At 47.4% G+C, this 27,419-nt stretch overlaps 1 protein-coding gene across 1 annotated transcript in view; it reads right to left on the bottom strand.

The window, feature by feature from the left end:
* ADGRA2 (adhesion G protein-coupled receptor A2) overlaps positions 1–26,563 on the bottom strand; it is a 125,205-nt gene extending 98,642 nt beyond the window's left edge. Inside the window, exon 1 of the mRNA XM_060251882.1 lies at positions 26,280–26,563. Coding sequence (XP_060107865.1) covers positions 26,280–26,548 — 269 coding nt within the window. The 5' untranslated portion in view covers positions 26,549–26,563. The remainder of the gene's footprint in view (positions 1–26,279) is intronic.
* Positions 26,564–27,419: the final 856 nt, after the last annotated feature.

Here is a 27,419-nt window from a genome sequence, read left to right as displayed (position 1 = left end):
TGCCTTTGTGGCCTACTGGTGGGCTTTCCAGAGGCATCAGGCTGGCCACTGTAAGATACAGGACAATAGACTAGGTCAGGGGTGGCCAAACGGTGGCTTCAGAGCCATGTGTGGCTCTTTCACACATATTGTGTGGCTTGCAAAGCCTCCATTGCCCCATCAGCCAGCTTGGAGAAGGCATTTGTCTCTTAAATCACTTCTCCAAGCCAAGCTAACCAGCAGCTTGGTGAATGCATTTAAAGTTAAAGTTGTTTTCTTTCCACCTCTCCCTCCCTCATCTATTTGCTTGCCTTCCTCCCTCCCTCATGTCTGTCAAACATCTGGTGTTTATTCTATCTGGCTCTTAGGTTAAACAAGTTTCACCACCCCGGGACTAGATGGAATCTTGGTCTGATCTTTTATATGGTTGCACGAATGCTACGCATACCTTTGAAACTTACTCAAGAGCAATACCAGGCATATGAAACACAGATCCCCATTCCCAGGCTGGTGTCCCTGTGTGGATCACCATAAAGTTTCATTTTATTCACTTTAGATGGCTGAGCATTCTGTGAGAAAGCTCCACTAAGCTTTCAGAAATGAACACACAAGTTTAACAGCCACAGAGCTAGCCTGCCATTTCATGTTCCACACCTCCAGAATCCTTCCTGGGTACGGCACTGCGAAGAAGAATTCTTGGGAGGATTCTTCAAAGGAGAAATGTGGAGCTGGGACAAAAACTATTATTACATGGACCTCCACAAAATAAACGACCATAATGTGTGGCCAACAGCTGAGAAACAACAGCCTGAAGAACAACCCTCACACACACACACACTGCTCTAAAATAAATCCCCTAATCCCACATTCGAACCACTCACTTTGTGACCTTGAACTAGTAATATGAAACCACCTCCAGAGGCAAGTTGAGGCATTTTCCAACAGCTCACCTTGACAGCCAGCATTTCCACAGGCTGAGGATCTTGCCAATGGTTCCAAGGTTCAAGAAAACAAGCAAGAAAGAAGAAAAAGACTGCAGATTTATACTCCACCCTTCTCTCTGAATCAGAGACTCAGAGCGGCTTACAATCTCCTATATCTTCTCCCCCCACAACAGACACCCTGTGAGATGGGTGGGGCTGAGAGGGCTCTCCCAGAAGCTGCCCTTTCAAGGACAATTCCTGCAATAGCTATGGCTAACCCAGGGCCATTCCAGCAGCTGTAAGTGGAGGAGTGGGGAATCAAACCCGTTTCTCCCAGATAAGAGTCCGCACACCAAACCAAGCCTAGCATTTCTACTACACCAAACCACCTCTACTGCACCAAACCACACACAACTACACCAAACCAAGCCTAGCACCTCGATGAAAAAGTATGGCTCCCCACCACCACCCCTTCCCTCCCAAAACAGAGACCCAATGTGGAGCATGACTGAGGACTCAGAAAGAGCATAGAGAGCCGAAGGACTGATGCACCCAAGGTTTGTTCCTCTTTAAAACTCAATTGTTGCAATGCCCTAATTCAGATGGAGATTGAAGCAGAAAGGGCAGTGAAGCTTTCCTACCCATACAGTTGCCTTGATCTGACAACGTCCCACTTTGGTAAACTCAGAGGTCCACATCAGGCAAGCAGAAGCTCCCCAAGGCAATCTGAGATTTGGAAGACAGTACCAGCGAGTGGTTTCATATCCCTTCCTCTTGTATCACAATTCCAATCCACATCAGGACACTGCCTGCACATCTGGTGGTTACAGAAACAACGCACTAGAAGCTCCATTTACAGTATTGTGTGTCGTTTGGCCCGCAGCCTTATCTGCTGCCTTCAAGATGTCTAGGGACAGTTTCCAGAGCAAACAGCCATTGTGGATGTCCTCCCTTCAAATCTCAAGCTCCATCTTTGCTATGAATCCTACAGTAGAAACTCAAAGACTTCATCACATACTGCAACAAAGCCTAAGTACACATAACATATAGGTTTCGCATTTATCTCTGGCTCACCTGCCTCTGTTTTCTGTCTGCAAGCTCCTTCTGACCATGGTTTAGTGCAGGGGTGGCCAAACTTGCTTAATGTAAAAGCCACTTAGAACAGACATCAAATGTTTGAGAGCCACAAGACATGAGTGTCAGATGTCTGAGAGCTGCAAGGAAGGAAGGAAGGAAGGAAGGAAAAAAACCATCTGGAGAGCTGCCGTTGGCCACCCCTAGTCTAGATAATCTCTAATAAGTTTTTGGCATTGGGGAAGTTCTCTATCCCCTTTCGGTCGACAGGAGTCACCTTGAATAAAAATGATTGGAAATATTTTTCATATATTTTTTGAATTGGTGTTCTTCATGGGTTAACTCTGCGACAGGAGTCCGCGGTACACAGTGCCAACGCTTGCTCTCCGGTCCCACATCCCGTGCGACTCTCTTTTTTGGTTGCCTAATTCCCAGGTGGGGGCAGGGGATCCCCCAGTTTGGAGGCCCTCCCCCCACTTCAGGGTCATCAGAAAGCAGAGGGGAGGGGAAATATCTGCTGGTCCCTCCATTATTCCCTACGGAGACTGATTCCCATAGGGGATAATGTTGAATTGATCTGTGGGTATCTGGGGCTCAAGGCGGGGGGGGGGGCTGTTTTTTGAGGCAGAGGCATCCAATTTGCAGCATAGCATCCGGTGCCTCTCTTCAAAACACCTTCCGAGTTTCAAAAAGTTTGGACCAGGGGGTCCAATTCTATGAGCCCCGAAAGAAGGTGGCCGTATCCTTCAGTATTTCCAGAGGAGGAAGGCATTGAAAAGGTGTGCAGTCCCTTTCCATGTGATGGCCAGAACTCCCTTTGGAGTTCAGTGATGCTTGTCACACCCTTGCTCCTGACTCCACCCCCAAAGTCCCCAGATATTACTTAAGTTGGACTTGGCAACCCTAAGCCTTTCCCTAGCTTTCTGTGATTTGTCATCCCCCAGGAATGGCTTTTCAGAGCCGTCCAGTTACCAGCAGATAACTCTCGCACTGGACGGAGACGGGCCTTCCACCATGAGTGGGTAAGGAGCTCAGACAACATTTTTTTGGGGGGAGGGGGTTTCTTCTCCTGTCCCCTCCTTTTCAGCTGTGCAGACAGGGCCGGTGCTAGAGATTTTGGTGCGCTAGGCAAGCTGACCTCTAGCGCCCCCCCCAAAAAAAAAATTGAAAGAAACCGAGAATTGTAGAAGAAATGAAGAAACTTTTTAAAAATAAAATAAATAAATAACAATTTACTGAAAAGTTAACACTTACAATAATATAAGAATATAAAGCATGTGAATCAAATCACATAAATGAGTCAAAAAGCTGAAATTACCGTTTAAATTTCCATCTGAATAACAAGTACAATATTAAACCCTTAATTGAGCATACATTAATTGATCTTGAAGAGCCATCGCGCTTTCTAAATAGGGTTGAATATTTAACACCAAAAATGGGTGTAAGGATGTATTGTGAGTAAATAACACAAACATATATTGGCCACTGTGTGACACAGAGTGTTGGACTGGATAGGCCATTGGCCTGATCCAACATGGCTTCACTTATGTTCTTAGATGGGGGGGAGGCACAAGGGAAGGAGAGGTGGAAAGAAAGCAACTTTAAGTGCATTCTCCAAGCTGCCAGGTGGCTTGGCTCAATGTGATTTAAAAACAGAAATGCCTTCTGCAAGCCAGCCAATGGGCAGTGGAGGCTTCAAGAGCCACACAATATGTGTGAAAGAGGCACATGTGGCTCCCAAGCCACAGTTTGGCCACCCCTGGTCTAGTGACACAGCTTTGACTTTGCATGCAGAAGGTCTCAATCCAATCCCAGCATCTGTAGTGAAAAGGATCAGATGGCAGGCAATATGAAAGACCGGGGGCAGGGCAGGGACTATGACAGTGGGCAGAGCATCTGCTTTGCATGCAGAAAGTCCCAGGTTCAATCCTTGACATCTCCAATGAAAAGGACCAGGCAGTCAGTCATGCAGAAGACCTCTGCCAGTCTGAGAAGACAATACTGACCTCGATAGGCCAATGGTCTGACTCAGTATAAGGCTGCTTTCTATATGATCATGAATGTGAAAGACCTCTCTACCTGAGACCAATCAGATTAGACAATGCTGCTCTTGATTTACCAATGGTCTTGCCTTGATATAAGGCAGCTTTATGTGCGTTCGTGTAGGGGCAGAGGCCTATCTTCTGGGTACGTCATAAAACCACTTCTTGCACATGGCCGGTACTCCATAACTATGGCGATGAAACCGTTTTTGAGCATCGTCGCAGGCAGTGCCACAGGACCCCCTCCCACCACCCTCCTCCACTAACCCCCTTGCAAACACAACAGAGCCCGACACACAACCCAGTCATCGCCTAATTGAGCGAGGGCTGGAAATATCCCTCCAGACAATGCAGGGATTAGGGAGAAAAGGGCCCTGTCAAATTTGAAATATCCAGCGCAGTGGGACTCTGGGCAGGCACGGCTGGCTGCGGGGGAGCTGCCCTTCAGACCCGCCAAGGGCAAACGTGGTTCCCTCGGTTGACAAGTGGATTTCTCTAACCCCGACCAGGCTGAACCTTGATCCAGTGCCATTTACCACTCCAAGCCAATTCTATAGTTTCCCCCCGTCGGGTTAGCGAGAGTTTCCAGCAGTTTGAAGCTAATGCTACTTAATTGCTAGACACGAAGTCTCTTGTGCTTTGCACTAGGGCAAGTTGCGCATTATGGGCTGGGTGGAGGGAGAGACTGGGGCTTTTGCTGGACTTTTAAAAAAAAATTCCTCAAATGAGGAGTTGAAAAGGAAAACACAGGCTTATTTTCTCAAGCACGCTGGAATCCACTTGGATAAATAGCAGCTCCAGAACCGGGGATGCTAAAACAATAAACTTCCTCGGTCCTCCGACCAAAAAAGGATGTGGAGTGATGCTAGCCCCCCTCGGTCAGAAAGCAGCCAGGCTATAGGCCTTTGCATAAAGGCCAGGAGCTCTCCCACTCCTCCCCGTTCAACAGCCAAAGATGGAGTTGAAAGTAAGAGGGAGGCTTTATGCTTCTTTCTTTCTCTCTCTCTCTCTCTGAGCTCTCTGGGTTGTTTTTGAGAGGGAGGTAATTAAAAGCACATGCTTAAAGGCTAATGAGACACAGACCTTTTTTTGCAGAGTACAGGGAGAAAGTAAAGGGCCTTACTGAACGGAGGACTTTCTTCAGATGGTTGGGGGCCGGGTGGATTTGTGTGAGGAAGCCAGGAGAGGTCACCTTGGGAAAGGTGCCATGGACGGGCCTGGCTTCTTCCTTAGCACCAACCTTGTCTCCCTATTCTGTGCTGGAAGGAGGGGCTTTCCCCTTTGATCCAATTGGCTAGCAACGGCCACTGGCGTGGTGATAAGATCACAAGCCAAAACAGCCCTGTTGGATTAAAGCAAAGAACCATCCCAGCTGGCTTCCTGCTTCACAAGCGGTCTCCAGAAAGCCCATGGTAGGAAAGGATCAGCTCCCCCCCCCCCCGCCGCTGTTACCCCCTGCAGCTGGTGTTCAGTGGTATGCTGCCATAGAACATGGAGGCTCCATTTGGCCATTATGACTAACGGTCATGGACAGATCTATTCTCCATGAATTTGTCTGAAGATCTTTGATCATGATCTAAAGTCACATAAAATGCAATCTAGCTGCCATACTAAAGTCTGATCAGCAGAGTTTTGGCGGTTTTTTGCAGAAAAAGCCCAGCAGGAACTCATTTGCGTATTAGGCCACACCTCCTGGTGTCACCATTGTTTCACACCTCCTGATGCCAAGCCAGCCAGAACTGCTTTCCTGCTCCAAAAAAAGGGCCCTGCTGATCAGCATACAGGTAGGAAGCCTTCTGGAATCCTCCATTTATGCAGTCCAGATGGGGAGATTAATGTGCTAAAGAGCCAGCATCAGGACTAGGGAGATCCTGGCTCTACCATGGAAGCATGTGGGGTGACCTTGGGCTAGTTACTCCCTCTTAGCCTAACCCCCTTCACAGTGCTACTGTGAGGATAAGAGGGAGCTCGAAGTTGCTGGAAATTGCTTTTGACCCCTATTGGGAAGAAAGGTGGGGTACAAAAATCTAAATACACAAGGCAGATAGGGGCAAAAATTATAAATGATCTGCTTGTCAATCTAATTGATTGTGATGTTATCTTAGAACCAGGGAAGACAACAGGAAGACAATAAGCAGTATTAGGCCATTTACACAGTGGAAACATACGTAGGTCTGGCCCATAAATAGAAGAGGAAGGCCAGAGAAGCTCTGGATTTGAGCTGTTAAAATCTGCCCCTGCAAGAAATGGTTCTTGTGGTTGTTGTTTTCACCCCTGCTTTGCATCTTAAGCAGCATACTTATGTGTCCCAATCACATCACACATTTTAAAAAGCCTCCCATTACTCCACGGAGCTCAGCGTCATTTGTTGTTCTCCCTTCCTCCATTCCAACCACACAACAACCTTGTGAGGTAGGAGAGGCCTACAAAGAGTGACTGGCTCCAGATCACCCTATGAGCTCCTAGAACAGAGTGGGGATTTGGACTTGAGTCTCTCAAAGTCTTTGCCCAACACTGCAGCCACTGCCCTACACAGATTCCTACTGGCATTGTGTTTCCCTATGACTACCCATACAGGTATGCGAGAGCTCCACTGCCACCCGCCACCCCACATGGATGCTGCTGCAGGATGCTACTTATTATACACCTGGAAAATCAAAACCAACCACAGAAGCTCAGTGTGTGGCTGACGGCCATTAGAAATAGCAGAGCCTAAGGCACTGGGGGGCTGTGGAAAGATCTGGCACAAACTCCTCGCGCTGGTCAGACTGCCAGGATCGTGCTCTGTGTCAACAGAGAATTTCCCCTCTTCAAATGGCAGGAGGAAAAGGCTTCCAGTGCCCGAGCAATTCCTAAGCTCTTGTTGCCAGAGCCGTAGTGGAACTGCAGACTTCACACCCTCTCGGGGATTTATTTTTCCTGCTCCAACAAATGGGGACCGACGGGTTGGAACAATGATTTGCAGCTGACTAAAATAGCCCGGCAGCAACACCCTACGGATGTCGATGTCGCTGCAAAGGGAAGAGCCCTTGCGCGTGCAGGGCAGCCGGAGGAGCTGCGAGATTAGAGGCAGGTGGCTCCCACAGCTGCCTGCAGGCTTGCCTGCCTGGAATAGCTCCCCTTGCTATGCCACAGCAAGGGGACTGGTTTGGATACATGGGGGCAGGGCTCTTTTTGTAGAAATAGCCCAGCAGGAACTCATTTGCATATTAGCAGGGCCAGCCCTAGCCCTTCTGGCGTCCTAGGCAGCAGAGCTCTGCCCCGCCCCGGTCACCCAGCCGGCTGCCACCTACTCACGAGTAAGTGTGGGGCTACTCATGAGTAAGCTGCGTGGATACACTAGGAGGACTAGGGCCAGCCCTGAGGGAAAGGTGCAGCAGCAGGGGTGACTAGGAGGGGCGGGGTAGGGCAGAAAGGGAGGGAAGGAAAAGGGCAGCAGAAGCGCGAATGGGGGGAAAGTCGAGAAGAAAGGGAGGGAAGGGAAGGAAAAGGGCAGCAGCAGTGATGGGGGGTGGAAAGGGAGGGAAGGGAAGAAAAAGAGCAGCGGTGATGGGGGGGAGTCGAGAAGAAAGGAAGGGAAGGGAAGGAAAAGGGCGGCCATGGGGAGGCGGGCAGGAAGGGAAGGGAAGGAAAAGGAGGGGGCAAGCTAAGGGAGGGATGAGAGCCCAATTTGCCGCCCCATGCCTCTTGGCGCCCTAAGCAACCACCTAGTTTGCCTAGCGGGAGGGCCGGCCCTGCATATTAGGCCACACCCCCTGATCCCAAGTCAGCCGAAACTATGTTCCTGTGCATTTCTGATCAAAAAAGGCCCCACATGGGGGCTTTTACTGATCTGGAAGGAACAGAGGGGACAACTCTGCTAGAACAAGATTCACATGTCTGTTGGCTGGCTCCTGGACAAAGGGAGCCTTTTTTGACCCCAAAACAAAGACCTTGGGTTTCTTCAACAGTCTAGTAGTAAGATAACTTCCAAGGAATTCAGACTGGCAAATGTGCTTTGTCCTTAAAACAAGCTTGTGGGGTAGAAATTTGCCCCCTGCTCAAGATGACTGTATTTCAGAAAGTAGGCAATAAAGATGACAAGAGACAATTCCAAAGAGGTGGGATTCAAATTTTATTGAACATAAGCCATGCAGAGAGACCCTACGCTTTGCATTAAGGTCGTGGTTGAATCCCTTAGGAAAGGTCTTTCTTTACTGTAGACTGTACAGATCTGCCACCAGAGAGAATAGGCAATATGAGTAAGACAGACCAAAGATCTGATGATATAAGGCAACTCTAATATTTGCTTCCTTCCACTGTAGCTTTTCCTTCTGTTGCACTCAGTGTGGTGCAGTAGTTCAAGTGTTGGACTACGATCTGAGATCCCAGGTTCAAATCCTCACTCAGCCATGGAAGCTTGTTGAGTGACCTTGGGCCAGTAACACACTCTCAGCCTAATCTACCTTACAGGGTTGTTGTGAAGATAAAATGGAGCAGAGGAGAGTGATGTAAGCCACTTTGGGTCTCAATTGGGGAGAAAGGCGGGGTACCAATGGATTAAATAAACACACAAACTAAATATGTAGGCACCTGAAGTAGGAAGAAGCTCTCTTAAGCAACAAGAGAGCTCTAGACTGGACCTGTCATCCTTCCTTTTTGATAGACTTGACTGACAAGCAGAGGATGACAATTTTTTCAATAACCCAACACATCACTGTTGTGATTTTCAATTGGCTTCCTCTCTTTGATTTACAATGGTGTGAAGGGCAAGTGTCCAGCTGCACCTACTATTCAATGGACAAGGAGGTAGAACTCTCAGAAGGAGGAGGTGGAATTCTCAGAAAGGTTCAGGAGCTGTGCTCCTGTGAGCTCCCACTGAATCTGAGGCCTGAGTATGAGATCTACTCAGCTTTGGATGTATTCCTGGAATCCATGCAACATGGAGGGGAAGGAAGAAAGGTTGTACAAATAGGAATCCTAGAAAGAAGAGCCACTGGATTCCCAAGTTGTCACTTGGGCCTGGTTCACACATACAGGAGAAAGAGGAGAGAGAACAGCAAGATGGCAGAAAGGACTCCAGATAGAGGATTTCAGCTTTGAACATTCCTCTGCATTAAACACTCCATTCAAACCAGAAAAGCCGCACAGTGAGGATGATGTTTTAGCCCCTCTCTTTGCCTTCTGGGCTAATATTCCAGTTGAAAGGGAATTTTAACGTAGGAAAGCATGCCAACATGCAAGCCTCTCTCCTCAGTCTGAAACAGTGTCTTCTATTCTACCATTTCTGGCACATATGAACCAGGCCTTGCTCTCCTTGGTCAGGTAGAACACTTCCCCACCCAGCCTCTTCTGATATGACACAGACCACCAACTAGTCGGGCAAAGATAAGCTATCAAGTTATTACCAATCATTCCTACCCTGTTGAGTGCTTCTGGCAGGTCGATGTCTCTGAAGAGATCTTTCATGGAAGCTGAATGATTATTACAGATCCAAGCCCATCCAAGAGACCCACAAGAAGAGTCTGAAGGCAGGAGTTCTCCTCTGCTAATGCCCTTCAACAACTGGCATTCATACGTAAACTGCTTCTGAGCAGGGAGGTTCAAATTATTTATTTGTATTTACTTCCTTTATACCATGCACCATTCTCCTCTCCTCCATTTTATTCTCACAACAGCCCTACAAGGTAGGTTAGGCTGAGAGAATGTGACTGGCAAAAGTCACCCACCAAGCATCCACTGCAGAGTGGATTCTTTATTCCTGTAGCCATCACTACATCTTCTGGCAGCAAATTTTAATCACTCACTATGTAAACAAAATATTTCCTTCTTTCCATCCTGAATCTACTGCCCATCAGCTTTATTGGATGCCCCTGAGTTCTAGCATTTTGGGAGAGAGAGAATTTTTTTTTTCCAGCTCTCTGGTCTCCATATTTTGTAAACCTCGATCATGTCCCCCTTTAGTCATCTCTTTTCTAAACTGAAAAGTCCCAGACTCTTTAGACCAGGGGTGTCAAACATAAGATCTGGGGGCCAAATCAGCCCCCCGGAGGGCTCCTATCAGGCCCCCAAGCAACTGGCTGTCATCTGCTTCCTTCTCCCTATCTCTTGCTTCCTTCTGCATAATAGCTTGCTTTGCAAGGCTTGCTCAATTGCACAGCAGAGTCACTGAGCCAAGCCTTTCTTCCTTCTACTGGCTGAGGCTCCCCCCTCCAGTCCCTCGAGGAAGGAAGGAAAGAGCCAGAGTTTCCTTTGCCCAGTTCTCTGGATCCCATGGGAGAAATACAAAGAGAGCACTTTTAAGACCAACAAGTGCTAAAGTTTTAAGCGTGTTTTAAGGGTTTTTTTTTAAATATACGTTTAATTTGTTTGTGTCCTTTATAAAGTTTATATCTCCACTACCTAATCTTAAATAGATACAGAAATGGCCCAGCCCAACATGGCTCGGCCCAACCCGACATGGCTCAAGAAGGTCTCATTTATGTCAGATCCAGCATTCATAACAAATGAGTTTGACACCCCTGCTTTAGACTTTCCTCATAGGAAAGGTCCTCCAAACCCCCAATCATTTTGGTTGTTCTCTACTTTTTCCAGCTCTGCAATGTCCTTTTTGAGATACGATGGCCAGAACTGTACACAATATTCCAAATAAGGCAACACCATAGACCTATACAGTGATATTATAATATTGATACTTTTATTGAGCTATGTACTATGACCCCAAGATCTTTCTCTCTCTCACTCTCAAGAAGTTTAGACCCCCCAGTAGCCAGTACTTGAAGCTGGGAATTTTTTGTCCCAGTATCATCACCTTACATTTTCCAACACTGAACTTCATTTGACATATTGTTGCCCACTCACACAATTTGTGGAGATCCTCTTGGAGCCCTTCAGCCTTGGCTTTCATCATCCTGAATGATTCTAAGTCAACCAAGAGCTGTCCATTTATTCCTGTTCTTTGCTTCTGAACTAATGAGTGGTTGAAATAGTGCTCTCTTAAAGGGAAAGGTACTAGTTTCTGCAGACATCTTTCTAACCTGTAGGATTTTATCACTCACACTGACCCATTAGATCATGTGGATTTCTAAGGATCAGCACAAGGTCAGGTCAGACGTCAAGCATCATGCAGGCTAACTATGCTCAAGGCCGAACAGGAAACTCTAAACAGACTCTTTTGGTCAGCATCTAACTTTTAATAAGGAACATATTTTGAACCAAGCAGCAGCTGAAAAGTTGGAAATGTTGGCACAATCCACTGAAACTTCCTCCCTTCTCCACCCCACCCACACAGGAGTGATGAGACACAAAGGACTCTTCCTTCTTGATACAAACTAGGAACAGAAACTTTAACAGCATATATTGCGCTTCAAAGCTGTCACTTTCACAGGCCTATATCAGTTGTCCATCTCCAGGTGGTGGCTGGAGATCTCCCAGAATTACAACTGGTCTCCATGTTACAGAAAACAGTTTCCCTGGAGAAAATGACTGCTTTAGAAGGTGGACTCTGTGGCAATAGACCCCAATGAAGCTCCTCCTTTCCCCCAAACCCACCATCAAAATCTCCAGGAATTTCCCAACCCAGAGCTGGCAACCCATCACAGGGTTGCCACAGGAATCATCATCCTTGTGCTGACCACAATGGTCAGGGCAGAACAATTAATCCACAATGGACAGGACAGAAAGAGTCTGATGTTTGGAAAGGGTGGTGGCTCCACAGCAGAGCATCTGCTCTGCATGAAGGAGGTCCCAACAACATCTCCAGCTAAAAGGATCAGGTAGGAGGTGATGTGAAAGACCTCTACCTGACTGTGGAGAGCAGCTGCCAGTCAGAGTAGACAACAATGACCTTGAGAGACCAATGGTCTGGCTCAGTAGAAGGCAGCTTCACATTATAATGGTTTCATACCCTGTTAAGAGAGTACATAGCAACTCCTTGCCACGTTCCTGAGAGCAGTGGTTCCCAGCCTTTGGGGTATGGTGAGGTGACTCACAAGCCCGAATTTCCTGGGTACACTGATCTGTTTTGGAAAAACAACAATGAAGGGTGCCCAAATCCATAAATCTGCAAAAGCCACTTTCAGAGGCTTTGCGACCCGCTTTTGAGTTGGGATATGCTATTTTTAATCACAGTCCATGAGCATCCATGACCACCAGCAGAAAAGAAACTAACAATGCAGACTGGCAGGGCGAGCCAGTATGTGGAAGTGGTTAACAGACTGTATTGGCTGTCAGTCGGGCATCTTTGGGTTGGGATCTCAGCTCGGGACACAAAGTTTTCTGAATGACTTTGGGCCATCCGCTCCTTCATTACCTTCCCCACATCAGCTGATCCACTTCATGCAGGCATTTGACAGGCAGCTGTTTTCCAGGGTCTCAGGCTTTCCTTAACATTTGCTGCTGGAGATCTTACCTAACTACACAACACCCATTCCAGGAGAAAATTCTCTTGCGGCTCTGAGGAAACTCACAGTCAGGAAAAAAGCCCTATTAATGCCATGGCATTTCCTCTTTGTCTTCCCAAAGACATGTTTTGTTCTGCACAGCCATACTTCAGTGGAAAAGGAGGCAGGGGGAAGGATGAGGCTGACTCTGAATCAGAGTGAATCTGACTAGGGCTTTCCTCCTGACCTTATCAGTTTCACCAACTTTCTATAGAGGCACCAACCTGGCTAGCTTCCCCAACCTGGTCAGTTTCCCCTGTGCCCAGCACAGAGTCTGTCTTTCTCAACTGCACAGGTGAAGCTGCCTTATATCCTCAAATGAGCCCATCTAGGTCAGTATTCTAACTCACAGCTGCTGTCCAGGGTCTCTGGCAGAGAAAGGTCTTACCCTGCACTTGGTACCTGAGGTCCTTTAACCAGAGAGGTATCAGAGACTGAACTGGGAACCTTCTGCATACAAAGCGGGTGAGCTGCCCCCCCCCCCCAATTTTAACTCTGAGCTGACACCAAATGCCACTTGGATCCCAGCCCATAATAGCTTTACAAAACAAGGCCTCTGAACAAAACATGCTCTGGCTTGCAAGCCTTTAGTTTTTTCCCTGTCCTGGCCATAATTAAGGTAGCTCCTGAGTCTCAGAATCTTTGCAGAACTCAATTATGGGTCCTTTTTTCCCCAAAGGGCAAGGTAACAGCCAAGACTGTAGCCCAATAAACAACAAAACAAAAGCTGGAATTTTGTCAAGAATGCCCCAGGCAGAAAGGCAGAGAGCAAAAACCAGTCTTGGAGAAGGGCTCTCCAATAGGCCTGGAAACTGGTCATAAGCTGAAACTTTATATTACCTCCCCCTCCCCTCCCACCCCCCTACTAGACAATATGCAATTTCAGAGCAATCATGCTGTGTGCATAAATGAGGCCTCGCTCAAAAATTCCACATCTGGAAGAGGTTTGAAACTCCTGCGTGAGAGACAGCACGGCTGGCTATGACCTTCTACAGCTATCTGTCTCTTGTTAGGAAGACAGTACTTTTTCCATTAAACTATTAGCGGAGAGGTCAGCTAGCAAAGGAGGGAATTAAAACCTTGTTAATACAGGCCCAGATCGGTCCCGCCACCTTGCAGCAGCTCCAGGCTGACTTTATAGGCTGCCTGGGGGACAAAGCCAGGCACAACGCTCCAGATCTGGGCATGCCCAGTAGACTTGCGGCATCAATATGGTCACCATGCCCACTTCCATCTCCCATTGAACAAACCACTGAACAATTCCAAATCAGCACCTTCTTCTCTCAGACCTACAGATACAACACAGCATCTGGGGTTGGATGTTGTGGTTGGATGATGTCTGTGGAGATCCCAGCTCCAATCCTCACTTGGTCATGAAGCTTACTGGGGAATGCTCAGGGGTTTCCCTGAAACAGCTGGTTGGCCACTGTGAGAAGTGGATGCTAGACATGATGTATGTTATGGGCCAATCTTACAGGGATCTTCTTTTGAGAAAAGAGAAGTGTATTCAAGCCCTTCAAAGCCTGCAAGTCATTTCTTCAGACACCAAGGAAAAGGAGCAATCCCTCAAAGATATAAACCCAAGCAGTGAGCCAAGGGAATCTTACAGTGCCCTTTTTTTTTGGAAAGCCCCCTGTATAGAGAACATCAACTGGCCAAACTAGGAAAGGAAAAGTCCCTTGTGCAAGCACCAGTTGTTTTCAACTCTGGAGTGACGTTGCTTTCACGTTTTTACAGCAGACATTTTACAGAGTAGTTTGCCATTGCCTTCCCCAGTCATCTACACTTTTCCCTCAGCAAGCTGAGTACTCATTTTACTGACCTTGGAAAGATGGAAGGCTGAGTCAACCTGGAGCCAGCTACCTGAACCAGCTTCTTCTGGGATCGAACTCAGGACGTGAGCAGAATGCTCTGACTGCAGTACTGCAGTTTTACCACTGTGCACCGTGGGGCTCTTATTGGACTAGGAGCCTGGTTCAAATTCCCAGTGAGCTTTAAACCAGTCTCTCTCTTTCAGCATAATCTGGCCCACAAGGTTATTTTGAGTGCAAAACTGTTTATACCACTCTCAGTTCCTTGAAAGCAAGGTAGGATAAATTGCAATAGGTTCTGTGGGACATGCTTTGTTTGGCCCACTTTTGAAAAACAAGCAACAGATCAAACATGATGTGTAACTTCCAGCAATACAAAGAAAACATCATGTATATAACAATCAAATATAGAATTCATACATACACACATACACATAGTGATGACTCACCTACTCTCCCATTGGCTGAGCCATGCATCACTCAATATCCATGGAGAGCAACCCCACCCTCCAGTCCCAGGACAGATGAGGATTGGGCCACTGGGGAAACTGTCATCATGTCCTATTGGACCATCCTGCTGGGTCCTCCATTTCCCCTCAGTGGTTGTTGCTGGACAACCAAGATATTCCAAGCTTGGTCCTGTCGTAAAAAGAAGGGGGAGGAGGCCCTTTCCAGACCTGTTTTGGCCTTTGAGGGAAAACTCATTGGGGCCAGTTCTGATTAGGGCTGCCAGCTTCAGGTTGGGGAAATCCTGAAAATTTTGTGGTGGAGTCTTTGAAAGCCAGAGTGTGGGGAGGGGAGAGGCTTCAGCTGAATATAATGCAATCATAGAGTCCACCCTCCAAAGCAGTTATTTTCCACAGGGGGAGAGAGATTGATTGTCTGGAGTTCAGTTGCGATACCAGGCTCCACCTGGAGGTTAGCTACCCTAGGCCTGGCAGCACCCTTTGGGTGATGATGCCACATGACTGGCGTGACTGAATTAGGCCTGGCTGCTTGCTCCTGTTCATCAACAGCCCCCCATGACAGCCAGTGTGGCATAGAAGTTAGTGCTTCAGAACAGGGTCTGCCAGACCCTGGTTCTTGCTGTGGAAGCTGACTGGATGATTTTGGACCAGTCACAGACTTTAAGCCTAACCTACCTCACCATGTTGTTATGCAGATTAAAAAGGGGGGGAGGAGAATGATGTCAGCTGCTTTCGTCCCCACTGTGGAGAAAGACTGTACTTTTCTTAGGTAGAGGCTGCAAGGAGGGGGGAAAGGATGGAAAGCTGAAGTCAGATCAATTCCCCTACAGAAAACAGCCACCCTGAGGCACCTACTCTATGGTATACCATAATACAACCATGCCAGGCCAAAAAAACCCAAACAACACATCACACCACAAGCACATGCTGATGCTAAATGCTGCAAGGCCGAATATGACAGGAAAAGGTGGCAACAATGCATTGCAAACAAAAGGACTGATGAGCTTCAACATCTGCATGATTGTCCTCATGCTATGACACGACAGCAAATTGAAGCTGAGTTCCCAAGGCCGGGGCATTCACCCAAAGCCTCTTTCTAGAGCCTGTTGTATTTATTCAAGTTATATAATAAAATCCAATATATTTGCAATTGATACGTGTAAGTGCCTTTATCATCAAAAATTACAGGCAGCCTAAACAATCCAAAGGATGCATACACAGTTTTTCAGGGCCAGAATCTTTACCAACTTTGCAGGAACGTGAAGGCTTTGTTCCTCTGCCAGTGATTCTCTTGTTTCAGATATGGATCTTTTGACCTTGAAAAACTATGTATGTTTTTCGGAACTTTGTAGCCTTTACTGAACCGTTAACCATGCTTACACATATCAACTGCAAATATATTGGATTTTATCATATAATTTCTAGATCTAGACTAGATTTGATTGTTATATACGTGGTGGTTTCTTTGTGTTGCTCCGCTTTTGAAAGGGGCACCCAAACTTACCATTCGGGAAACTGTGGAGGCACTTGCAGGTGTTAGTGAAAGAAGTCGCTCCCCTGCTTTGGGATGCCAGTTTTTGAACCAGCTCTTCTAAGTGTCCCTTTAATAGGTTTTGGTCTTGGGTGGGGGGGGGGGCAACAGTGGGAGGGCTTCTAGTGTCCTGGCCCCACTGATGGACCTCCTGATGGTACCTGGTGTCACCTGGTGTAACACAAAGTGTTGGACTGGATGGGCCATCAGCCTGATCCAACATGGCTTCTCTTATGTTCTTAGGTTTCTTGGGCCCCGTCAAAAGGCAGTATGGAGTTTAGCTGTTTGCTGGGAGAAACTTCATCAGCTTATCTCTCCATGTCAGATCACTTCTAAAGGGACAGGACCCAAGCAGACCAGAACAGATGACAACTTTCTCTACCAGATAACAGGCATGGGCTGGACCAGACCAGCTAGATATAAGATCCAACGTTTACTCCAGCAGGATTAATTCAGCAGCAGCAAGAAATAGGCCAGTTCAACTGGTTGCCAGCAAGCCAAGATATGGGAGCCATAAGCGAAGGAGCCGTACAATCAGCAGCGATCAAGGGACATTCCAGGGCACAGCTCCACTACACATTGTGCTTCCCTTACCCTGAGTTCATGAGATCAACACAGTTGCCAGCAGGCCTGGAGAAAAAGGACCTGTCCCTTTAATAGATGCGTGATGTGCAGAAAAGTGAAATTGAAGCATTTCATAGCATGTTGGGGAATAAGATTCTATTAAACCACTATTAAAGGGACAGGATCCCTCTTCCCCAGATCTTTTGGCAGCCATAGCAATCAAACAGAAATTGCTAGTTCTGTGCTGGAAACTTCGTCCCAGGCATGCATGGAACCAATCTGCATCAGGACCACCGTGCATGAGAAGAGAGTAGGCTTGTCAGCTCCAGGTTGGGAAATACCCAGATATTTTGGGGGTGGAGCCTGATGAGGGCGGGATTTCAATGGGAAATAATGCGATAGAGCAGGGATGTCAAACTTATTTGTTACAAGATCTGACATAAATGAGACTTTGTGGGGCTGGGCCATGTATGCCATAAAATGTAATGCCAGGTAGAGGAGATATAAACACAGACAAACAGAATTAAAAATATTGGTTTTTACTAAAAATACAAACATTCTCAAAACTCTTGCAGTATTTTTTTTTAAATGGAAAGGTGGGGGAATAGTGGGATTTGGCAATGCAATTTTAAAAATAATATATCAAGAAAAAGCACAAGGATCACAGCAGAAACTAATAATATAAAATATTCTGTGCCTAGGAAAACATGAAATGGCTGGGCATTGCAAGCTTCTCCCTCCCACCACCCAGGTCTACTCAGATTGGCAATGACTCTCCAGTATAATATCCCCCTTTGGCTGTGGATTCCCAGGTTAGAGTACTCACTAGGCACTGGTTCCCAGGTCCATTCAGCAGAGACAAGCCAGCTCAAAGCATCAGCCCTTTATTTGCAGGGACACAACTCCAGGAAGCAACAGCTTCAGCTGGGCATAGGAATGCTGGAAAGTGAAACTGAGCTCCACTCCATTGAAAGACATTGTACCACAGGAAAACATGGAATGGATTTTCCATTAAGGTTGCTGGGCCCAGATAGACTATCTGTCTGGGCACAGAGACCTTAATGGAAAATCCATTCCACTTTTTTTTTCAGCTTTGGAAGCCCAGAAGAGCTTCCTGCTGCATCCAGCAAAGACATGGCAGAAGAAACTGGAACTCCAGCAGTCTGGGAACTTCAAAGAGTGAGAACAAGAGGGGGAGAAAAGAGCCACAGGCCTGATCGTAGCCCTAAGTGGGCCAGTTCTGTCCTGCCAGCTAAATATTTGACACCCCTGCCGTAAAGTCCACTTTTCAAAGGGTCACTTTATCCAGGTGAATTGGTCTCTGTTGCCTTCAGTTCTGTGGTAATCTTGGGAGATCTCCAGCCACCTCCTGTAGGTTAGCAACCTCCCAATCTCCCACCTGACCTGAAACAGCCTGGCAGAGGGGTGCTGTTTGTCCTGTTGGGAAGACTTATATGTACCAGATCAGTGCATTTGGAGCCTCCAGTGGGTCAAACAGTGCCCCCCGGGCCATTTCAGGTCAGGAAAATGGTATGTGGGCAGGGGGAGGCTAAAACCCCTCTCCCTACACACCAAAGTCCCATCCAAATAGTGTCTGGCAGTAGGCTCCCAGTGCAGAAATCACAATATGCATTTGGTAGCATAGGTCTGGGGGAAAACGTGGTGTGTAGATAAGCCCTTCATGACTTGTTTCTTAGGGAGTGTGGCCAGCCCTCCTTTGGTTCTAGCTTATCACTGAGCACTTCAGCTTCTTAAAGGGCCAGGCTGCCATTTGTGCACTTTGTTGTCCGCATGACCTCCCAATATGGCCCGGAAATGCAGCTGCATAAGGGGATGATCCAGACCACAGATCCACAGCGTGGGGAAAAATTTAACTCTCTCTCTCCATTCACATGCTTCATCTAGACAATAAGGGTGAAAAAGAGGTATTGAGGCTTAAAGCAGTGCAGGGGGTCATTTTTGATCAAGGGAATGGCATGAAGGGCAGATCAACCCTCCCTGTGCTGTGGCCTCCATCCAAATCATCCTCTCTCACTTGCTGTTTCTGGGGGCCAAATTGCACATCTGGTGTTTAAGTCATGAAAATCCAGGATCTTGTTCAGCTTGTCCCTTAGTTTGGCCAAGAGCCCTTTGGCGCAGAATGTTAAAGCTGCAATACTGCAAGCCTAAGCTCTGCTCACGACCTGAGTTCGATCGGCGGAAGCTGGGTTTTCAGGTAGCCGGCTCAAGGTTGACTCAGCCTTCCATCCTTCTGAAGTCAGCAAAATGAGTATGAGGTCGGTAAAATGAGTCGGTAAAAAAAAGTCTGCCGTGAAAACGTTGTGAAACCAATGTCACCCCAGAGTCAAAAATGACTGGTGCTTGCACAGGGGACTTCCTTTACCTTTTACCTAGTTCAGTACTATAACCATCCTTCTCCTCTTGCCATATGTGCTGGAAAGTGCCTTCTTCAGACTTGCTTACAGCAACCACATAGGGTTTTCCATGCAAGAGAAAAAAGAGGTGGTCTGCCATTGCCTGCCTCTGGCCTTCCTTTCTCAGCTCCTGAGACCTGATTAAGCTGGGCCATCCAGGTCAGGGGAGAGGTGTTCATTCCAGATGGAGAGAAAAATCAAGGCCAAAATCAATAGTGTGCAATGGCCCCTCTCAACACACACCCATCTGCTTATCTTCCATTCCATGAGACGCAAAATATACAGAATTGAATTCAAAGCTTCCATTCCTCCAGACTGTCATCAGTGCTAGCAGCTTTCCACTGGTGGAACAAACCTGCCTGCACTGCAGAAGGCTCTGCCATAAGTAGAACAAACCCCTTGGATCCAACCCAACATCTGTGAACTTTTTCCAGGTCTCAGCCATGCCTTCCTGATCTTCGGCAGTCAAAAGCAATTTCATAATACAGGCAGGTTTCCAACTGCCATGTGTTTGGACGGGGGGGGGGGGGGGGATCCTTTTTTAAAACAATGGAAGGCATGGGCTAGTGAGCCAATCTCTTGTACCTGCAGATGTGCAGCTGATTTGAGAAATTAGAAGCAGCTGCCCAAGGCCTCTTGGTAACAAAACAGAGCCCGGAGAAAGCGAGGTGGTTGTGACGGCTGTGGAAATGTGAAGGGTGGACCCTGAAAGGAGCTGAACACCTCTGAACAACTGTCCTGGGATGGGCTGCATAGCCAAGATGCAGTCATCGAAGTTCTACTATCCTTTGCCTCCAATGCAATCCTAAATAGAGCTACACTCTTCTCTATCAAGTGAAGATAATGAACTTAGAAGAGTAAAGCTCTGCTCAGAATTGCACTCCTCACCGTCTTTTACGAAAGCAGGTTATAATGATGCTGATTATCAGAAGCTACATTTGTTCCTGTAAAGAAACTCCTCACTGCATGTCTTGCAGGGGGAAAAGGGAGAGCCCAGTCCAGTGATCTTCTGCCATACAAAGTAGGACAACTGCTCACAGATTTTTCATAAGTGTATCCTCCTGTGGTTTCTTTCCATGCATGTGGGGTGGGTTGTGCTCAGTAGAAGAGCATCTGCTTGGAATGCAGAAAGTCCCAGGTTCAGTCACCAGCATCTCCAGTGAAAAGGACCAGGCAGGAGGTGATGACAGAGCCAGTTTGGTGTCGTGGTTAAGTATGCAGACTCTTATCTGGGAGAACTATGTTTGATTCCCCACTCCTCCACTTGCACCTGCTGGAATGGCCTTGGGTGAGCCATAGCTCTGGCAGACGTTGTCCTTGAAAGGGCAGCTGCTGTGAGAACCCTTTCAGCCCCACCCACCTCACAGGGTGTTTTGGGGGAGGAAGATAAAGGCGACTGTGAGCCGCTCTGAGACTCTGAAATTCGGAGTGGAGGGCGGGGTATAAATCCAATATCTTCTTCTTCTTCTAAAGTCCTCTACCTGAGACCCTGGAGAACCACTGCCAGTCAGAGGGACCAGTGGTCTGACTCAACTTAAAACAGCTTCTGATCTTTGTACAAGATGAGATAGTCCCTAGTCCCTGAAATCTTACACAACAACAAAAACTTGCAAGTCCCTTAAGGTATCTCAAGATTTCAGTTTATTTCTTCTCCATGATGGGAGAAGGTCCACGGCTCTGATAAAGGATCCCATGTGCAACAGCAGAGCACACCAGTTTTAGCACATGCAAGAAGATGCATGCACAGAAAGGGTGGCCCTTCAGTGCAGATAAGACTGACTCCTCTTTGTCAAAAACTCATTTGCGTCAGAGCACTACGCAGAGCTCTAATTGCACACAAGAGCCTTTAGAGAGACCTCTCTGAACCAAGCAAAGCTAAGTAAGAATATGAAAACATTACTGTTTCAGTACTGTGACTCGGGGATGGAGTAATATCAGCATACAGATGAAGACAGAGATACAGATTTAAAAGAGTCACCTAAACATTCCAGAAAACAATCTGCAAGAACTCTACAAACCACTTGGAGAGATATTTCAAATGCACTCCAGTTTCCTGCAGGCAGCACAGCCACTCTCCAGGCAAATGTGCAAGCTGACATCCACTGAGGTTAATTAACACAATCACGCACAGGCAAAGCCACAAATCATATTGTTTCACATGTGAGTCATTCCTTGGCTGAGCAAAAGTTAACTATTCAAAACAAGCAAAAGAGGGTTGTTGTTTTTAAAAAAGTTGGAAAGCCAAATGGAATTAAGAAAAAGTAAAAATAAATACATTGGAAGCAAACTTATTTCCAAATCAAGCAAAAGTGGCAAGGAAATGTCACAGATTTTGAATAGCTGTGCTTTGAAGCAGCACAGAAAGTATGTTTGGGGGGGGGGGGGTGCGAATTTGGCTGAAGAAAACAATGCATGAAGAATGGGTTAAGTCTCTCTTCCTTCCACCCTATAGCCTCAAAGAGAATCACTGCAGAAAAAATTCAGAGATTATGATCACTGCAATCCTGCATCAAACATCCCTTACATTACTTGCCCATTCTACATTCGATCTCAGGCTGAGCATCATCCAGTATGGATCTTGAGGCTTACAGGATGAGTCTGATAATCCTGCAATGATGACACAGCTTTATAGATTCAGCTAAATGCTTTAACTGAGGTCTACCAAAGTCAGTATTCAGGGGTTTTTTTGTAGCAGGAACTCAGACCACACATTCCTGATGTAGCCAATCCTCCAAGAGCTTATAGGGCTCTTAGTACAGAGCCTACTGTAAGCTCCAGGGGGATTGGCTACATCAGGAGGGTGTGGCCTAATATGCAAAGCAGTTCCTGCTACAAAAAAAGCCCAGGTATTATCTCCAAAAACCGGCGGCAGCAGCTGTCCATGTTTTCTGGTGGACATCTTTCATTGCACTACCTGCCGACTCCTTTCAATTGAAGATCCTGCGGATTGAACCTGGGACTTTATGCAAAGCAGATTATGTACAATTAAGCTACACCCCTTTCCTATTTTAACTGATCTTCTACTAAAAGAACGCTTGGAATGGCTCTAAACCAGTTATAAAACCCACAACTTGTGCTCCAAACCTTGATCACAAAAAGCAGCATGAAAACCCAGGTGAGCAAAACAAATAAACTGACTCATTCAGATGACTGTAACCGCAAAGAGATAAAAGTTAGAAATTAACAGGAAAAAGACTGTCAAAGAATGGCTCCCCACAGCCACCGCCAAAATCTCCTCCCACTCAAGTCTCCATCAATCAGTGAAAAGGTCAAGGAACCAGAGTCCAGTTTGTCTTCCTGGGGCAGGGAGTTCCAAAGTCTCCCAAAAGCCACAGCCTGCTTACTCACCGACTTCAATTCACTGAGTGAAAGGACTTGAAGCCAACCAGTGGTGATTGATCTGAAACTGTGACCGAGTTCAGATGAGTGAGGACAGTTCCTGAGATACTCGTTACTCCCAGCATACTAAAAGCTGCGATTCTATGCACCCAGGACTAAGCCCCACTGAACGCAGAAAGACTTAGCTCCATGTAAGCATGCGCAGGGTTGGGCTGCCCATCCCACAGACTCACTAGCAAAGCAGAACGTTGCGCTTTATATTCACTTTCCAAGACAGTGTGTGCTTTAACGCCAGCATTAACTTTCTAAGAATCACACTGAGGCGTTCACAGTCTTTCAGCCAAATTTTAGCTTTGACATTTCCTTGCAGATTGCAAAGGGCGCTGAAAATAAGTACCTAAGAAACCTGCGGGCATAATTTCCCTTCCTCCGGTTAAGGAAAACTGGCATCAAAGTTTGGCTCGCATGAAAGAAGGCAGCCCCACCTCCCCATCGGGGCGAGAGGAAACGACTGCTTTCTTTGGACCCGCTTCCCACTTTCATTACATGCGCTTATCGTGTTTCAAAGAGGGGAAATATTTTCAGCAGGGGAAAGGGTGACATCTAAACACCACCTCGGCAGGCTGGTGTGGGCTTTCAGCCTCACTGCCCAAATACTGTAGTTCCCATTATTTCATGTTTACATCAAATGAGCAACCCGAATGCCTGGACGCAAGATGATCCGTCATTACCAATTACCTTTTGCATGGCAAATCCCCTGTGCATAATTTCTCCTTTTCGTCCCATACCATATGGGCTGCCCATAGAGAAGCAACTTGATACTGGATTGAGTGCTTAAGTACAACATGGGTTCCTGCACACCACACCCTCACGCACAAAGCTGACATGATGCCTCAACTGCAGCCCTGCAGCAATAAGCTGACATGTTTGTGCTTATTTTACAATGTTAGCATTATGGTGACAGATTGAGATTGCAGAGAACCAAGTTCAAATCCCGATTGCTCTCAGCATACTTGTCATCTCTCAGCCTAGCCCACCTCACCAGTACATTGTGGGAATAAAAATGAATGCTTAAATAAAAAGGAAAGAGACAAGTAAATAGAGACAATTTATGGCACCCTTGGAGAAAAAGCAAACTAAAAATCTGATATTTTTAATGTGAGGGCTCAGTGATTCACACACACACACGTTACTGGAAAACTGACAGCCAGTGGGAAGTCGCAGTTCAGCCTAGGATCTGAGAAAACCAGGTTTGAATCCCCACTCTGTCACTGAAGTTCTTAGGAGCACACTGTGCTAGTCACACAGCCTCAGTTTAACCTACCTCACAAGGCTGCTGTTAGGATAATATGGAAGGAAAGAGAATGTCTCCATTGTGGAGAAAGGCAGGGTGTAAATTAAGCGAACAAACAAAATAAAATGCATGTGCTGCCTCATTTGCACAAAAAGGTGCCCACAAATATCAGGAGGGTATTATGCAAGGTCTCATGATGCAAGATGGGAGCGCCAAAACTAACTTAAGTGAACTGAGTTGCTATGTGCCTCGGAGCATATGCAAAGTGCCTTCCCTCTCTGATGAGTAATCCCAAACAGAGGGTTGGACTTTTGGCTTAACTTGCCTTCTAGCCTCTACTTAGCTTCTGAGATCTGACTTTGCCTTCTAGCCCCACAGACTTTAGAAAACAAGCCATTAACCCTGCCGCAAATCATGCCCATATTGCACATTGGCACAACACACTGCAAAGTCGCTTCCTCATGTGAGACCAATAAGAATTTGGTTTTAGGCTTAGCATGTGCAAATACAAACTGCAACACAAAGTGAATTTTCCTCACAAAACTTCTCCTTTAGTCTAGGGTCCTACCTGTGCAAAGCAGCTGCACAAGCCAAGGTAGTATGCCAGCAAGATGAGCACACCCACACATCATTTTCCCGCTGTGGCCAGTCTCTGGCACTCACATTAAAATCTGGGAACTGCCTTTGCCCAGACAGCATCCTGGTTGAAACGAGAAGTTGTGCAAATGCAAAGTACAACAGGTGAGTTCTTTTGCCTCACCAGCAACATACCTGCCTTGTGGCTTTTACAGTCAATATCCATCCAGTTCCTTCCACAAGGAGCTCAGGGTTGCATACAGTCCTCTTAGGAGCCTTGCTCAGACTGGCGTCCCAGAACTAAAACAAAATCCTTGATATATACTCCAGGAAGTCAGTCTTCCTGAATTCAAGACTGTTTCAGGAGGGTAGCCATATTAGTCTGTAGTAGCAGAACATAATTCCAGTCCAGTAGCACACTGAAGATCAACAAAAGTTTCTAAGGTGTGAGCTTTGATTCACAACGTGAAAAGTATATATCCTGGAATAGTTTTTGTTGGTCTTTAAGGTGTTATTGGACTCTTTCTCCTGAATGCAAAGAGATTGCCTTTCGAGAGGGCACACTTTTGGATTGAGTTTCAAGCATGCATCTTTGGATGAGCTACAAAGACCCCTCAAGCCAATCAACAACGGGAAATGGAAACTGCAACCGCAGCAAAAAAGTGTGAAGGAGCCAGGAATGACATTAGATCATATGTTGGTGTTAAAAAGAATCAGTAGCATTCATACCTTGAAAGGGATGATTGCTAACCTAGGAAATCTATGGTGCTGGGACCAAATGCAAAACAAGGAACGAATCTTCCAGTCTAATTCCCACGTTAGTGGAAGGGACCCAGGCAGGAGTCAAAAATACATCTCATTGTACAAATTAAGCCCCCAGTGTGTGTGTGTCTCTGCACCTGGGAGTCATGTCAACCTCTGGTGACTGACCCCTACTGGGGGCCTGGAAGATATTCAGGGAAGCAGCTGAATAAGCCAACCCTGGCCTCCTGGACTGGGTATTTCAAGGGCAACCTCCCATCCAAGTACTAACACAGCTGACCCTACTTAGCTTCCGAGATCTGATGAGATCAGACTTGCCTTGGCTATCCAGGTCAGAGCACATATTAAACCCTTTGGATAAACACCTGCAAGAATCAGTTCCTGGAATACCTCTGAACATGTACAGAGTGAGTTCCATTGGTGATGAAAAAGATTTTTTTGGCCTAGGCATCTCCATTAAGACACTGTCCTATACATCAGGTTACCTGCAAAAAAGTGTGCCTCTGACCATGTACAAAGTGCACTTGTCCCAAGACTGAGTCAATATCCTTCTCCATAAGGCAACAAAGCCTGGTAGAAAGGCAGGGGTGAATACAGCCTCTGGCTTAAGCAACTCTAATGGACTGCACTCTTACCTGGAAGTAAATTCCGAAGATTATGCAGCAAATATATCATTGCTAGATGGCCATCTGACAGCATTTAGGGGAAGATATTTGTGAATTTAGGGGAAGATATTTGTGAGTTTCCTGCACCCAGCAGGGGGTTGGACTAAATGACCCTGGAAGTCCCTTCCAACTCTATGATTCTATTGAATAAAACACATAAAGGAGGTGTGTACCTTAGAGGATATGCAAAGTACTTTAACCGCAAGATTTCAACTGAATTGCGGCAAACCTATGAATTAACGACTTCCCAAATGTCTCACGTTAACAGCCTGGCTCAGGCCTTGCAAACTGATCAGCGAAAGCATTAAAATCCGGTGTTTCCGCTCACACATCTTCCACAGCCAGGGAAAGACTTCTGAGCACGTGCAGAGCGTCCGACCCACTTTTTTTTTTTTAAGCCCCTGCCCCCCCTACTCACAAGGTGACCGTGCCGTTGGGTAGGAAACGGGGCGCCGGCGGCTCGCCCAAGTCCTGGCCGCTGCAGCTGACCCTCTTCCTGGCGGCGCCGGGGATGGCCAGCCCCTTCGGCCTCTCGTCCACGCACTTGCAGGCGCGCAGCTGCAGCGGGCAACTGCGCGCTCCCCCGGCGCACCACAGCGCCGCCAAGAGGAGCAGCGCGCCCGCCCACCCCATCCTCGACGACGGCGGCTCCCGGCGGCGAGACGGCGCGGAGCCCGGCAGCAGCATCAGCCCATCCTAGGCGGCCCCGACGCCTGCGGGGGGCGGGGGAGGCGGTGGCCGGTCCGGGGCGCCGCTCACCCTCGGCGGCGGGACGCTGACATGGAGCGGGGGGAGCAGCCGCGCCGGCCAGGGGCTCTTCCTTCCCGCCCGTCACACTCGCCCGGCGCCCAGCCACAGCGCCGACCACCCCGCCACGCCACTGAGCGCCACCCGCGCCTGCCCCTCGCCCGCCGCTGCGCGCTGCATGGCCGCCCCGGAGCGCTGGGCTCGGCGGCGCCGCCAGCAGGGAAGGTCGGCGGCGGCGGCGGCAGCGGCTGCTCGGCTTGGGATGGGGTTGAAAAGTAGCGGTTTGGGCTGCTGTGATTCGGGTCCCTCCCCTCGCCTGCCTGGCCAGCCTGGCTTCCCGGCCCGGCCCTAGCGCCTCCGGGTTCATGCCTCGCCTTCCAAAAGGTAGAGTCAGGTGGGTGGGGGGTCAAGGAGTCGTGTGCATGCCTTTGGAGAAGTGTGCATACACGCGAAAGCTTTGTTTAATTTCAATTAGAATTAAACTTTGTTGGTCTTCAAGGTGCCACTGGATTCAAATAGTTTCTCAGCCGGTCCCTGTTATTTACTTTTTAAAAAATGTATATGTCCTATTTCTATCACTATAAGCGGGTGTCTTATGGCAAAAGATGAGGATTAAAACTCTCCCTTTCGAAAGTGAGAGACCCTGATTCAGACCCATCTCCCCCTCTCAACACTGCTTTTTTAACATACCAAAAAAACTTGAGACATCCCATAATGGGTTTCCTACATATGGTGCAATTTGACCCCGGAGGGACAGCAAAGACGGTGGGTAGGGGCCTGATAACAGGTTATTTGCAAAGCTTGTTGACCA

Source organism: Heteronotia binoei, chromosome 12, assembly GCF_032191835.1.
Source record: "Heteronotia binoei isolate CCM8104 ecotype False Entrance Well chromosome 12, APGP_CSIRO_Hbin_v1, whole genome shotgun sequence".
Taxonomy (NCBI): Eukaryota; Metazoa; Chordata; class Lepidosauria; order Squamata; family Gekkonidae; genus Heteronotia; species Heteronotia binoei.
Note: the sequence above shows the minus strand (reverse complement) of the source record. Positions and strands in the feature narration are given on the sequence as shown.